At 31.2% G+C, this 16,087-nt stretch overlaps 1 protein-coding gene across 15 annotated transcripts in view; it reads left to right on the top strand.

The window, feature by feature from the left end:
* MEF2A (myocyte enhancer factor 2A) overlaps positions 1 to 16,087 on the top strand; it is a 243,666-nt gene that overhangs the window by 176,884 nt on the left and 50,695 nt on the right. For 10 of the 15 annotated variants that reach the window (XM_051981008.1, XM_051981011.1, XM_051981010.1 and 7 more), the window contains 3 exons: positions 3,739 to 3,876; positions 6,193 to 6,412; positions 7,895 to 7,954. In XM_051981008.1, the coding sequence (XP_051836968.1) occupies positions 3,739 to 3,876; positions 6,193 to 6,412; positions 7,895 to 7,954 (418 nt within the window). Of the gene's footprint in view, positions 1 to 3,542; positions 3,675 to 3,738; positions 3,877 to 6,192; positions 6,413 to 7,894; positions 7,955 to 16,087 lie in introns of all 15 variants that reach the window. The other 5 variants (XM_051981017.1, XM_051981013.1, XM_051981016.1 and 2 more) reach the window with 2 other exon arrangements.

Below are 16,087 nucleotides of genomic sequence, written 5' to 3'. Positions count from 1 at the left end.
CAAGTGATCTATACATTGTGATACCTTTTTAACAAAAATGTTTAAAATAATTTTCAATTTGACCTTCATTGATTAGTCATTCAATTGCTCATCAAAGTATATCCCTTCAGCAATTTGTGTACTATGTTTTGTACTATATGTTTTGTAATAGTTATAATTAAGAAAGATTGAAGAAATAGATTATTCTAAAATGTGGAAGTCCTCAGTGTTTAAATTATTTTGACCTATTATGTGGCTTTTTCCCAACTGTTGTCAAACTTCATGGAACATTTTAAAATATCATCTGTTAGCACAGATGTATTTTAGAAACAATATTTCCTGCATAATGAAAAACAGATCAGTATTATTAGCCACAGAGAAAGCATAGGTTGATCTTGGTTTGTTTTAATGGATATTTTTACTGTTAAAAATCATCTATATCTTCAGTGATTATGTACATTCTCTGCCCTTGGTCTTCATGAAGCAAGAGCTGCTTATGCTTAACTTTCTAGCCAGGGAAAAAACTAAAACTGTCCTGTGTCCCTTGGGCCTCGCCTGGCCTTGTCAACAGATTACAGCATTCCACTGGTTAGGACCAGCCACACAGTAGAAACTTTTTACTATTATGCTATTGGGTAATGATAAAGAAGACAGAAAAGGTCTTTTTATGGTGGTTGGGTTCTCAAAGCAATAGTCAGTGTTTTAGTGATAAGGAAACAAGTTGGATATCAGACAATTGGACATTAACTTGTTATCTCCAATAGTGAACCAACCTCTTAAGTTCTCTGGCAATGACGGGAATCCCATCTGCAGTGAAAATTTCCAGAAACTTGAGCTGTAGATACTACAGTATTTTTCTTCCTCCTAAGTAAATGCAGAGTTAACCCTACCTATGTTAAAATAAAAATCATGTATATTCATTGAAGAAATGCTATAATACTACTTATTATAGTAGTGTAATATCATGTGTAGGATTTTTTGTAAATTCAAAGATACTTTCTCAGTTGTTAAGATTTTTAACTTTTAACTTATATGATGTGAGATGTAGGATTCAGCTTCCTTATTTTTTATTTTCTTGTAATTTTTTTTTTTTTTAGTATTCTCAAAAAGAGCAATAAATATAATTAAGGTCAGTGAAGAAAGAGCAGCTAACAAATTTAGACTAAAATAAAAAAGCAATTTTTTTTTTACTGACATAAAATGGATAAATTAGAAAATGCAGTATAATTTAAGCAAATGTTTTCTCCAGATTTAGATTTTTAACAATTTATTATTTTTATGAGAAGATATATTTTGAGATAGAATCCATATCAAGTTGTTGCTGACTTTTTGTGTTTTGTTTATAGGTCTATGTAAGTTAAAAGGTTTAATTATGTACCAGTATATAAAGTGTTAACATTTTTCTTGCTGATATCAGTATACAGAGAACTGGCAAGCAGAACTTGCTGAGAGGAGTAGAGAGGATAACTGTCTCCGACCTTCAGTGTCCTAAACAACAGGTCCTTTTATGGCAAAGACCAAATAAATGTTCACATGATTGGTTAGACCAGAAGAGCTTAGAGTAATGACAGGTGTTTGAGAAACAGGTGTAACATTTGCCATGTGCTGATTTAATGATAACATTTAAGCTCTGTGTGTGGGATAGTACATAGCATATGCCAAGTAATTTGAGAAGGAATTATATCTATATTGATGAAGACCAATGGTCTTTGAAGATTTTTATCTTATAGCTAATGTTGTCATTATGAAATCAAATAAACACTTCATCTTTATAGTAGAACTATTAGGTAAAAATTTGTGGAATTTAGAACTCATGTTCCTGCCTCTCTCAAAAATTATCAAGGAAAGCATTATGATAATATATTTAGGGATGAATTCAACTTTCATTATTATGAACTGTTAAAAATCATGAGGAAAATAAATAATAATTTATTAAAAAGCTAAACTCAAACAAAACTTTATTCAGTGATGAAACAAATTTTACTAGACTTTCTTGAAAAACTATGTACTTCTGAATCTATCCTCCCTATATTTAGGACAAGTAAATTACAGAATTATGTAAATTTTTGAACCAAGTAATTTACCAAAAAATAGACTCAACTAGATTAGAAAATCAGAAAGATCTTCTAGAAGAAGTTTTAAGAATAAAGTATGAGAAAAATCTCTACTTTTTCTCTCCCTTTAAAAAAATTGAATAAGTTATTTAAAAATATTTTGAAGCCAATATTTATTCCTCCACAATGACAGTACTTCACTAGGTTTACTGAGTTACATTCAGTAAACAGGAAGTAAAATCCACTAGGCAAGCCAATAGCACTATCAAAAACGTGAAGAAGATAAGTTTAAAAAGCTACAAAAACAAATAGTTATGTGAGTAATTGTTTTATTTACAAATGTTCTGTGCAGTATTTTTCATCACTTAAATATGAAGTTAATTGTATATTCATATATTTTTATTCAGTGTCATTTTAAAAATAAAATTTTTACAATTTAAAATTAAGAATGGGATTAATGGACTGTCATGGTTTTTTTTTGTTGTTGTTGTTGGAGTAGAGAAGAGGTTGAGTAATTCATGTATTTTCAAAGTCAAGTCATTGAATCAATAAACATATAATGAATGCTTGCTATATGTAAAGTGCTATGCTAAATGCACAAAGTACCAAGAAAAATAGAAATATGGCCTCAAATATCACCCTTAAATTACATTCTAATGAGAAAGACAATCTACAAATAACACAATGCAAAAGAAAAATTACATAATATATTTGTAAACACACTGTAAATAAGTGTATGTGCATATACAGATATAATATGCATCTTTCCATTTCTATTGTGTCTTGTCTGTAAATAAACACAGACACAATGTAAATGGAAAATAATTGGAATAAAATAAGGAAGGAGGACAATTTGAAAAGATCCCATGAAATTGGTAGGATTTAAATTAAGTCTTTAGGGAAGCAGTAGAAGTTAGGAGAAAAGGGATTCCAGGCCTGAGAGACAGCAAGTTAAAAAGTAAGATACAAGAGATGAAGTATCTAGTATAGAAATGCAAATAGGCGGATATAGCTTGATGTTGGAGTATGTTTAGGGAAGTAAATTATAAGAAGATTGGAAAGGTAGGATAATATATCACTGAAATGGTTATTTTAGTATAGAAGTGAAATGGTTTAAAAAACAAATTTTTTCAAAGGACCATTTTTTACATTTCCATTTTTGCTCTATAAATTCCTGTTCATCCAACTATCATGATAAGAAAGTTGATTAGGGCCCATCATATAGTAGTAGTAACTACCAAAGTCATATGCGATTTTAGTGTTCATTAAAAAAAGGAAAAACTAATTTAACCATGAATATTCTTTCTACTTTGTTTCAAGTATTCACTGTGATACGTTATCTTGAGTATTCTTAATGAATTTGTTCTTTTTTTTAAAATTAGAGTATATTTAAAGTCATTTCAGCGGCTCAATATAGTTCAGTTCAGTCTGTGCTCTCTTAATAAACAACAAAAAAAAAAAATGGAAAGTTAGTATTATTTGTGTGTGAATTCTTCAATTGTATTTCAGACATTAAGAAAGAAAGGCCTTAATGGTTGTGAGAGCCCTGATGCTGACGATTACTTTGAGCACAGTCCACTCTCGGAGGACAGATTCAGCAAACTAAATGAAGATAGTGATTTTATTTTCAAGCGAGGCCCTGTAAGTACTTTCATTTACCTTTACTTTTTATTTGTTGATCCTTTTTATTAACTTCATTATTTAGGCTCTGAACAAGAAGGAACACAGAGGGTGCGACAGCCCAGACCCTGATACTTCATATGTGCTAACTCCACATACAGAAGAAAAGTATAAAAAAATAAATGAGGAATTTGATAATATGATGCGGAATCATAAAATCGCAGTGAGTACTAAAGTATGGTTTGTGTTTTTATCTTGTGCATGAAGATGTTCACAAATATAGATTATTTTAGATTTCAGTGCTACATTCCAGAAACAATAGTAGTATAAAATCATTCATTAAGGAGCAAAGATTCGCTTTCGATTTGTTAGTCCAGTCCAGATCAGTGGGGCACTGGAGAATAAAAAGATAAATGACAGTCTCAATCTCTTGGAAGTCTCTGTTGAAAAACAGGATAGGGAAAGAATAGTAAAGTTCATGGGCATTTTTTCTGTGATAGTGATTTCTAATCTTTTTTTTCCAAGAAAGAAGGGACTAATTTTCATTTTAATGTATTAATTTTTTAAAATAAAAATTTTCATTATTTTAAAATATTCTTTTGAACAGTATTTATCTAATATCTTAAAGTAGAAAAAGCAAAGTGAAATTCTTCCCTTGTCTATTTCCTTACTGACTTCCTTCTTTTTCTTTTCTGCCCTTAAATGGAAGTTGGTAACTTCAAATCTAGTGTCTAGATTTAGCCTACCATGAAACTTCCTTTCATTTTTAAAAGGTGGTTTAATTAAATAATATTTAATAATAAATATTATTATATTTAATAATAAATATACTTTCCTTCTGGGAGTTTTGTAAAAAATTATCTGATCTTTATATTACCATATTTGGTATATTTCCCTACAATTTTTTTCAATACTCTCCAATGCTGAATCTATAATCCTATGATACTGTGTTGATGTGTTTAGAGCCTTATTTTAACTTGTAAGAAATAATTTTTTCTAGATTTTGAAGAACACATTTTTATTCTTTGGATTGCCCAAATAAATGACTTCTGAGACTCCTAAATCTAAACCTATAGTTTTATGATTTTATTAAAACTATTTGTATACAAGTATCCAGTAATAATGAGAAGATTATTTTCTCTAGATTCATGCTTTTGGAAAACTCTTCCTTCTGCTCCAGTATTGCGATTTTGTTGGTATAGTTTTTCTAAGCCCAGTGGCAGTGCTTTTTCTCTAAGATGCTTTCCATAGGCTTACTATTTAATTTCACTTAAATACACACAAACACATAAATAGGTATCATGAATAGCATAAGTAGGTTAAACCTAAACTAACACCATTGCAAGAAGATATCGCTTCATTAAAACAGCAAATAAAAACTACCTACCTCACAGGGTTGTTGTGAGGATTAGTAAAATGATGTTGAGCTTCTGTAGTATTGCAAAAATAAAGTTTTATTTGTGATAAAATTCATTCTCCATATTGTTCAGTTAATATAATTCTGTAGTAAATTGATTTACATTGTGTCGGTAAATTATTTGCATTCAGTCATCTTTCTTTTGGATTGACAATGATTTGCTGATAAGAAAAAACAAAGTAGTTTCCTCTACTTTGAGGGATAGGTAACTCTTACTTTGTAATAATTTAAAAGAATTTTTATAGGCTCTTTAGGGATAAAATTAAAGAAATAAAGAGAAAAGACCTTTTAAAATGCAAGAATATCTCTTATAGACCAGTAATTGATATGACTAAATATGACATATTTTAGAAAATACCATTTATGTATTGTACATAAATTTTCATAGTCATTTTCTTAAAGCTTTCTCCAAACAAACTTCTTTGTACAAATATATTTATTTTAAAGATAAGAGTACTAAAGTGAATTCTTCATTGATGATATCTGCCAGTGGTTACCTGTTTTTAAAGTATATTTTCTGTATGTTATTTTTGTCAGGATGATATAATATTAAGTATGTAATTAATATGCTGATATTTTGATAGATTTTTCTAAAAGAATTAAATAAATTGTTAATTGGTGCTTTCTTTTTCTCATGATTGTTGAAAATAACATGCACACTTTTACATTTTGTCATACTTTGAATCACTAACAAATATGACTCATGAATTAATTCATGAATTAAATATAGAATAAAGAGTTAAATCTAGGCTGACTTTTATTTTTAAGGTAATTTTTAGCAAATAGTTCTTTTTCTTGTTATTTTATTTGTATTGTTACACAAAATTGCTTTTAGCCTAAAGGTATTCTGGCTTCTGATTTTCAGTTGTTAATATTTGTTATAAAAAGTAATATTGTAATTAATATCAATTTTCAAGGTGAACTTTAAAAAAACTTAAATTATTTGTGTATTAGGCTTTTGCAAGACTATTGAATAGGGATAACATCTATCTTCTATATTTAAAAGTTATAAATACATCATGAAACAAACTATATTAAATATAAAGTATGCTAAGTTTTTTTATTCTAAAGTATAGGTAAAAACTAAAATTTTCCTTTTTTTTTTCCTTTTTTTACTTGCAGCCTGGTTTGCCACCTCAGAATTTCTCAATGTCAGTTACGGTACCAGTTACCAATCACAATGCTTTAACCTATACTAATCCAGGAAGTTCACTTGTATCCCCATCATTGGCAGCCAGTTCATCGTTAACAGACACAAGCATGCTCTCTCCACCTCAGGCTACCATGCATAGAAATGTATCACCTGGAGCTCCTCAGAGACCACCAAGTACTGGCAACACAGGTAGTCTCTTTTCTTTTCATTTTTCCATTTCTTGGTATTATAATAATAAAGCTGATTGACATGATGAGTCAAATCATGTTTGACCATCTTAGTGGCTCAGACTAAGTTAGAATCATTGCTTTCAGTTTTTTTTTTTTTTTGACTAATTCAAGAACTATTCTTTGAGAAGTATTAATGTGTCTAATACTATGAAGGATAAAGCATAGACTACTTTTTTTATTTCATTTATTATATTCATCATCATATTAATATTGGAATGATGACATTTACAATTAGTTAATAACAACCTAAGGTAAAATTTAGTTGTATGAGAAAAATGGAGATGATAAGAAAGAGCTAAAAAATGAAAAGATCAGGGTGGACTTGCTAAGTAAGAAAAACAGCTCTTAATTTGAATTTATACTAGAGTAGCTAGGATTTTAAAGGACCTTACAGGTAGTTGATGATGTTGTTGTTCATTAGTTTCAGATTATTATGACCCCAATTCAGATACTATAGTGGTTTGCCATTTTCTTTTTTAACTCATTTTACAGATGAAGAAACTGAGGCAAATAGGGTTAAATGATTTGCCCAGTGTCTGAGGCTATATTTGAACTCAGGAAGATATATCTTATTGACCCTATGCCCAGGACTCTTATCATTGCATCACCTAGATGCCCCAAGTGGATAGAAAACTACTAACAAAAGCTTGACATTAGGTATTTAAAAAACTGCATTTGGGAAACAGTAATGAGACTTGCTTAACTAGATAGGTAGGGTCACATTGATGTTAAATTGTGTTCATTTTGGAAGAGAATTTACTCATAGATGAACATTATTGGATTTTTCCTTATATTTCAGTTCATTCATGTTAGTCCCACTACCTAGATTAAATCTCTTTACTTCCCTCTTTTCCTCTAATCTCTCTACTTGTCTAAATCCTGCTCATTCATCAAACTCCAGCCTAAATTCATCTTTTCCAATAAATGCCATGTCACAGATAACTTGACTTTCTCTAAAATCTACATTTATTTGATTGGATTATATCTAATAATTCAGAAATACATGTCTTTCCCTTCCCCCCAATTTAGTGATCCTTTTGAGGAGAGAAACCATGTTGGTTTTTTTAATCTCCCTTAGCACCTAAAACAGTGCCCTGCACAACAAAGTAGACATTCAAAAATTGGTGATCCATTTAAGAAAATTATGGATCTGCATGATGGGACAAAAATATGTAGCTTTTCAGTGGCAAGATATAAAATATGGAATTGAACTTATTATAAGTTTTTGTACAGGACATTGATAAATGAAATAAAAATCTCATGTTATCTGGTGTCATTTATCAGGACCATATAAGGAGTTATGTCCAATGGCCAAGTAAGCATATTCTCCAAAAAAGTTCATCTTGAAACATTTTGCTATTGATTCCTTATTGTTCTTAATGGTCATGTGATGCTTAATACAACTAGAGCTAATCTTTATGTCTTCATTTTTAACATTTAGGTGGAATGTTGAGCACTGCAGACCTCACAGTGCCAAATGGATCTGGAAATAGTCCAGTGGGTAAGTAGGTGTTATTATTCTTTAGTTCATGTAAGTAGGCATTCATTGCCATGTTTAAGACATAAGAAACTTGATCTTAGATCATTGCCTCCTGTTAAAACTAACATTTAGAGAAGAAAAAAATAGAAATATTACTAGGCTAATAGGTTCTGATTATTGTTTTTCAAAGGAAAAAAACATTCACTTGCCTCTTTAGAAACTTCTTTGCACTTATTTTCACAAATTTCTTTTTTTTAATTTTAAAACTGTTAACATTGTAAAAAAAAAGGGGGGGTGGGGGGATACACATTTGCATCAAGGTATAATAACTTAAATAGAAGCTTCGTAAATTTTCCATCATATTATTTGGCATTTGACTTTATATAGGGTATTCAACCTTATGTTTAGATTTTTATCTTCAGAAGATCAGTATTTCATTTGGAGAAAATTTTAAGTGATTGCCAATAGAGCTTTTTCTTTCTTTTTTTCATTTCTCTTTTCCCTTTAAGCTTTTTGTGTACTGTTTTTTGTTTCCATTTATTTAAGATGCCTTGACTTTGATTCTGTTATTCACATCCTTTGGGTCATTCTTTTTAGTGATTTTTCTTTATCTTTATATAGCAGCAGTAGGGAAAAAAAAATGCTGAACTTTTAGTTAGAAGACCCAAGTTTAGATTCTGGTTAAGGTGCTTTCTGACATGTTTCACTGTGGATGTAAGCTTTTAATCTCAGAGCCATGGTTTCCTCATATGTAAGGTAAAGATAATGTGTGTAAATACCTACATCATAGGGTTATTGTGAAGAAAACTTTTTTTTTTAAAGCCTTAAAATCGTGGGCTTTAGATCCATAAGGATTTCCTCTGTCCCACAACTCATATTCTTCTTTTTCTCCTTTGTTATGCTTAAATATGTTGTTGCAATCTTAGAAAGCAGTGGATTTATTATTTTTATCTTGAAATCTTATTCATTATCCTTTTTCACAGAAAATAGTGACATCTCCTAAATTTCTCATGCATGAGAATTATCTTGAACTCCTTTTTGTATCTAACCAGATACAAATCAGACAACAAGATGAGTCCCTATAACCATTGTCTTGTGCTTTTTGTTGTTGTTTTATCCAGCTGACATCATTGAGTTTCAAGAAGTTGATATATGGAATCAGTTGGTTTTGATTACAGTATTTAATTAATATAATAAGTATTTAATTTCCAAAACTAGGACTGCTGTATAATGGAAATTTTAAAAGGCTGTCTTTGAGCCCCTTTACTATTCTTTTAAGGAAAAGGGTATGGCTGGGACCAATTATTTCATTATAATAGAGAGCTGCCAGTTGAGGAACTACCCATTCAAATTGACACTTTTTCTGTAATTTATACTCTTTAGAGAATAGCCTAGAACTTTTAGAGGTCAGTGACTTGGCCAAGGTCACATAGTCATTATGTATTAGAAGCAGGTCTTAAACCAAGTTTTGCTGGTTCCAAAGTCATCTCTGATCATTCTGCTGATCTTTTCAGTCCTTCTGCTCCATCCAAAAAAGGAGTGTTAACATTTATTAAAAACCTACTGTGAATATAACATTACACTAAGATTTGGTTTTATTAAGAATTACTGTTATTGGTTTTTCTCCACTACAAATGTGGTAAATAAGATAATCAAATATTTGTAATGAGCTTATCAATTGATAATAGTAATAGTACAGTAATTTTATATTATTGTAAGTGTAAATATGAAGTTTCCTTACTAGATGAACAGTTTAAATGCCTAAGAGACTTTCCTTGAACATTAATCTAAGTTTTTCTCCTTAATTGAAAAAAAAATTATAATACATTAGCAAAACAGATTTTTTTTAAATTTTGTGGAAGATAATCCCTGAGTACTTTTTATTTATTATAATCATAACTAGAGCTATTGTATATTCCTTCTCTCCTGTAGGGAAATTTGCAAAATATTTTATTACAATGTAAAAACATTTAGATAATCCTAATCTCTAAACTCTCAATACTTATTACTCTGTCAAGATGCTATGATTTACTCTATATTTTTTTGAAAGGGACTGGTAGTTGTGAATTAATCTTTTCCATTTCAGAGTTTTTAATTGCAACCCAGCAATTTATATATCAAATAGACATTTCATAGACAGCTCCAGTCTTGGTAATCTGCCAGTTAAAACTCAAGCATCACTATACCTGAAATTTAAATGTCATTCGTAAGTGAATAATCCTGAATTAATATAATTTTTCCTTTTTAATTGATTGCCAGTAATTAAAGAATCAATTCTCTAACAACATGTTGGTGAATTATTTTAGCCTTTAGAATACTGAGTCAATGGAATTTTTTTTATGTCTAAAATATTTTCAATTACATTTGATTTATTGACATTATCTGTGCTTTTTCATGCCAAACTGAAACATAGGTTCAGAAGTTACCTAATTAATTAATACATACATTTTCTTTTTGGATGTCATCTCTCAATAAGATGAATTCACCCAATCCCTATATTTTTGCCTGCCTGCATTTTTAAAAATTTTCTTCACAGGCTAATTGTATAATATTTCAGAGTCCGATTCTTTTTGTACAACAAAATAATGGTTTGGACATTATTTTGTATTTAATTTATACTTTAATATGTTTAATATGTATTGGTCATCCTGCCATCTAGGGGAGGGGATGGGAGGAAGGAGGGGAAAAATTGGAACAAAAGGTTTGCCAATTGTCAATGCTGTAAAATTACCCATGCTTATAACTTGTAAATAAAAAGCTTATTAAAAAAAATAAAATAAAATGATGCTATTTCAAAAAAAATAATATGAATTCAGTAATACCTATGAAATTTCTTATTAAGTAGTATTCCTGACATAATTCATAATTTAGAGAAATTAATAAATTCTTTAACTCCAGATCAAAAGGGATGAGTTGATAGACTACTGTAAATCATAGAAAAGAGAGTTATTGCAAATTTATGCTACATATTTTGTTAATTTCAGCAGCAAATTCAAGAAACTTGCAAATTTATAGGAATTAGCTACAGAATTCAATTAATCTACCTTAATCTGTGTGTGTGTGTGTGTGTGAGTGTGCGCGCGCGCGCATATGTGTCTTATTTGAATTACTTTGAGAGCTTGTCTTCCTAAATATATATATATACAGATAGATAGATAATAGATATAGATATATAGATAGATATGTTAGTTAAATAGTGTCATTATGAGGTGTTCCTAATGTAGCTACTCCCAAAAGTGACTTTAATTTTTGAGGTGTGAAATTAATATTTCAGTTCATTTGAGAATAAAAATGCTAACTTAATATGGTGGCCTAATCTTTATATCTCTTCCCTTTTATGTGTAAATAAAATCCTTTCATTTTATTTACCTGAAAATTTGTGAGTCTTCTCATCCCAGTTCTTCTATAACATGACTTATACATCCCAGAAAATACCAACTTATCATGTAATTAACAACCACAGTTTATCGGGAAAATGAGGTTGGGACATAGTGCTAAAAAAAATTTCATAATTGACACATAAAAAAGAGTAAGGAACCCATTTTAAAAAGTAGTACAATTTTTAGATAATAAATGGTTAAGACATGCATAATACACATATTAAGAAATACAAACAGAATACAATAAATAGTGACTGAAGCTGGGTGACTTTGCCTACATGAATAAATTGGGCATCCCTGAACTCCAAACCTTAGAAATAAAAGCCTTGCTGGAAGAGGTGGGAGTATTTGGGACCAACTTTTCTCTTTTTACAGCTACTGCTCTATGAGAAGATACACAATAAATATGATACTTTACCTTAACAAGGAACTGAAATTTGTTTATGGAATTAGGCATTAGAAATGTTGCAGCTAGTGAGTTATTATGCATTTTCTGCATTCTCACTTAGAAGAAATCACACAAAAGCAAATTCAGAATTTGCATTTATACTCAAAATGTCCCCTAATATATCAGTTGTGTTAGAACTAATTAATATTTCCACATGTTATAGCAGAAATGATTATAGGCTTATTTGGGGATAATCTGCTTTATACTTATTCAGGAAAAAGTTAAGAGCAATAAATTTAGTACCTTGTCTTTAATGTATTATTGGAAGACCTTTGGAAAGCCCACCAATTTAAGACCTAGGTTTGATGTGATGTTATGAAAATAACTTAAAATAGATGTCACAAACTATATGAGAAGCTTTAAGTTTTTTTTTTTTAAGAGATATCTCTGAGCCTCATAACCTATTTATGAGTTTAACAAATTAGGTTATTTAGTACTCAGACCCAAAAAGAATTGATGTGATGTTAGGAAGGAGGAAGAGGCTATTAAAAGCAGACAAAATAAAATGAGAAGCAACAGTCTAACTGCAAAAGAACAAATAGAAAATCTATGAGAGCATAGAACTCAAAAAGTACAGCAGTCTAAGATCCTAAAAGCATCACTTTGTTGCTCTCATTCATCACTTTGTTGCTGCTCTTGTTAATGGATAATATAGTTCCTAACATTGTAAAAAAAAATTTTTATTAGTTAACAAGCACTTATTAAATGACTAGTTCTGGATTAAGCACTAAGGATCCAGGAAAAAAAAAAAAAAAGCAAAAGATAGCCCCTACTTTCAAAGAATCTAGAGATATGGTTTCACATGCAAAAATCAAAGTACAAACAAGTTATATACAGGATAAATTGGAGATAATCAACAGAGGAAAGGCATAATATTAAGAGATCAGGGAAAGTCTTGTAGAAAATAGAATTTTATCTAGGAATTGAAGGTGTCTAGGAAGATGAAATGAGGGGGGAAAAAGCATTCTCGGTTTAGGGGCAACCTATAAAAACTTATGGAAGTGAGAAATGTATTGTCTTGTTTGAAGAGTAGCAAGATTAGTGTCACTGGATTGCACATCATATGTGGGTGATTAAGGTATAAATAAGACTGGAAAGGGGAGGAAGAAAACCTAGTTATGAATTTCTTTGAATGCCATAAAAGAATTTGATCTTGGAGGTAATATGGAGCCACTGATAGCATTTTTTAAAAATATCCACTATATTACAATACCTTTATGTGGTATCAAATCTATCTTCATTTCTCTATGATATAAAATAAAGAGCAGCTCTCAACCCATATCCCTGAATCTTTGTATAGCCTAAAAAAAGATAAATTAAGACAAGAGGGAGTCAGGAGAGCTTAAGCTGCTAGACGTGTTCAGTTTTGTGCCTAGACCAAGGTCAGAACTGAAGATGTTCAATTTTGTGCCTAGATCAGGGTCAGAACCTTGTCTTCAAGTGTAATCAGGAAGCATTTGTTAAGTGCTTACCAGGTACTAGACCCTATACTAAGCAGTGATACAAATAGAGGCAAAATCTCTCAAGGAGTTCACAGTGTACAAACAAGCTACAGATAGGATAAATTAGAGATAATTAACAGAAGGACATTAAAGAGGATTGAAAAATATTCCTTTAGAAAGCAAGATTTTGGTTAGTTTTTGCTCTTTAGTGTTCAAAAGGGACCAAAGTAACATTATGTCATGGTCAAGGTACAGTGTATCTATCTGTGATTACTGTGGATAGTGTGTCAAGATAAGCTCAGAAGGCTCTACCACAGGTCAGTTGCACATGAACATTTGGAGTGAGGTGTTTCTGACTTGATGCATCTCATGTTTCCTTTGAGCTACTTCAATTTTGCTTTGCTCATAGAGCCCAGCTCCTTCTTTGATGAAGACACACCATGTTGGGCAGTCCTGTGCCAATGTCTTCCCATGTCTCACAGCCAGTTCCAAAATTCTTCAAGAGGTCTTGAGAGTGTCCTTGTTTTGATTCTTCTGACCTTAATGTGAATGCTTGCTTTGCATGTGTTCACAAGAGCTGCTGAATTTTATTGAGTAGAATAACATGATTAGATTTAGACTTTAGAAATATCAGATAACTAAGTAAAATATTATAGAAAAAAAGAGTCCTGAAGGATACTTATCATTAATAGGTGTGAGCTAAATGAAAATCTAGCAAAGCAGTCTGTGAAGGAGGTTTCAGACAGGTCAACTAAGAGAGAATACTGTCTTGAAAACCTAGAGAGTAGAGGATGGTTGACAGTATCAGAGGCTGCAAAAATCAAGGAGAATGAAAACTTAAGAAAAGATCATAGATTTCACAATTAAGAAATGATTAATAACTTTGAAGATAACAATTTTGGATGAATGGTTAGGTCAGAAGCCTTCTTAAAAAGAAGTGAGTGAGAGGAAAGGAAGTAGAGGCACCAATTGCAAATAGTCTTCTCAAGTTTAACTATAAATGAGAAGAGATATTTTTATTGGTTATCGATAGATCAAATAAAGGATATTTTTAAGATTTAGAGAAACATGGGGTGTTTACAGGTAGTAAGGAAACAGCCAGTAGACAGGGAGATGAGTGAAAGAATGGGAATTATAGAAGAGCCAATCTACTGAGGAAGGTAAGATGGAATGGAATCATTTGTGTATATAAACTGATTAGTCTTAGCAAGAAGGGTCTCTTCATGTGAGACAAAGATGAAGGACAAAACAATGCGGGTAGGCACATGGGAGATGTGAAATAAGTAAAAAGACATAACAGAATTCTCAGTGAATTGCCTAAGTTTTTTTCAGTAAAACATTAAACAAGATTCTGGGCTGAGAGGATAAAACATAGGAAGCCACTGGAGGCATAAGGAAGCAGTAAAAGGTATGGAAAAGCTACTGTGGAGAGTTGCATAGTGAGTTTCTCTATCAGGGGACTATATGCAAAAGAATTGACTTGTCACAGTGAAGGCCCATTTGAAATTGTGTGACATATATTTGTTGGAGGCAATTAGATGGTTCATTATATAGAATGCTATATTCTGGAGTCCAGAAGACCTGAATCCAAACCTGGCTTCAGATACTCACTAACTGTGTGACCCTGAAAAAGCCACTTAATCTACTAGAGAAGGAAATGACAAATCACAATATTTTTACCGAGAGTACCCCATGTGAGGTTACAAAGACTTGGGCATGACTAAAGAACTCAACAAGAACAACAACCATAAGTTTATAGATAATCCAATCGGCCCAGCTTCACGATTTTCTTCAGCTTCATTCAGCAGCATATGAGTTAGGAGTGAAGACAGAAGATCCTGAGAGTAATCTAGAGTTGAAGCTTTGAAGAATAAAATCAGAACTAGGATAAAGGAACAAGGAACTCAAGGGAAGGATGCTTAGCACAGTGCTTAGCACATAGTAAGCGTTTAATAAATATTTATTGATGGATTGTTTAATTGAGAAGATGGCAGTATAGAATTTGAGATCAAGATCAGGCTAGAAGAAGAATGTATCCAGTACAGAGGTAATGGCCCAGTTATGCAAAGGAAATCTTTTGTGTCATTAAAAAATTTTGATTTCATCTAACATATATAGGACTGCTTGCCATCTAGGGGAGGGGGCGGAAGGAGGGAGCGGAAAAATCGGAACAGTAGCGAGTGCAAGGGATAATGTTGTAAAAAAAATTACCCTGACATGGATTCTGTCAATATAAAGTTATTATAAAATAAAATTAAATTAAAAAAAATTTTTTTTTGATTTCCAGTATACTTTATTTAAGAATTATATCACTATGAAGTTAGGGAAAAAAAAACAAAACACCCAACTGACATGACATGATATAACACAGAATCCTGTGGATTTCCAAGAGAGCATAGAACTACAACAGTATATTCCAGAACAGTCCAAGAACAATTCCAAATCTTGAGATGAAACAAGAAGGGAATAAATGACAGAATTTGTAGCTTGCATAGTAGAAATAATTTTCAGAATAGAAAAACTTGAATCCACAGAGATGAGTTTCTCAAAAGATGTTTAAGAGAGAAAAACAGATTAGGAATAAATTCTGAAGTAAAGAACAACTTGCAGAAAGAGAGGCAGAAAGCAGCAACACTAAAACACATGATCTTTCTACAAGCAAAAAACATTTATCTGTAAAACAGGATATTGAGAAAAAACTTAAGAATGACAGCTCTCCCAGAATAACATGACAAGTCAGAAAATCTCAACACTGTTTTGCAAGAAATAATGAGTAAATAGGGCAGCTAGGTGGTGCAATGAATGGAGCACCAGCCCTGGAGTCAGGAGGACCTCAGTTCAAATTTGGCCTTAAACACTTAATACTTCCTAGCTGTGTGATCCT

This window comes from Antechinus flavipes, chromosome 2 (genome assembly GCF_016432865.1).
Source record: "Antechinus flavipes isolate AdamAnt ecotype Samford, QLD, Australia chromosome 2, AdamAnt_v2, whole genome shotgun sequence".
NCBI classification, from domain to species: domain Eukaryota; kingdom Metazoa; phylum Chordata; class Mammalia; order Dasyuromorphia; family Dasyuridae; genus Antechinus; species Antechinus flavipes.
This window is presented reverse-complemented; position numbering and strand designations above follow the sequence as displayed.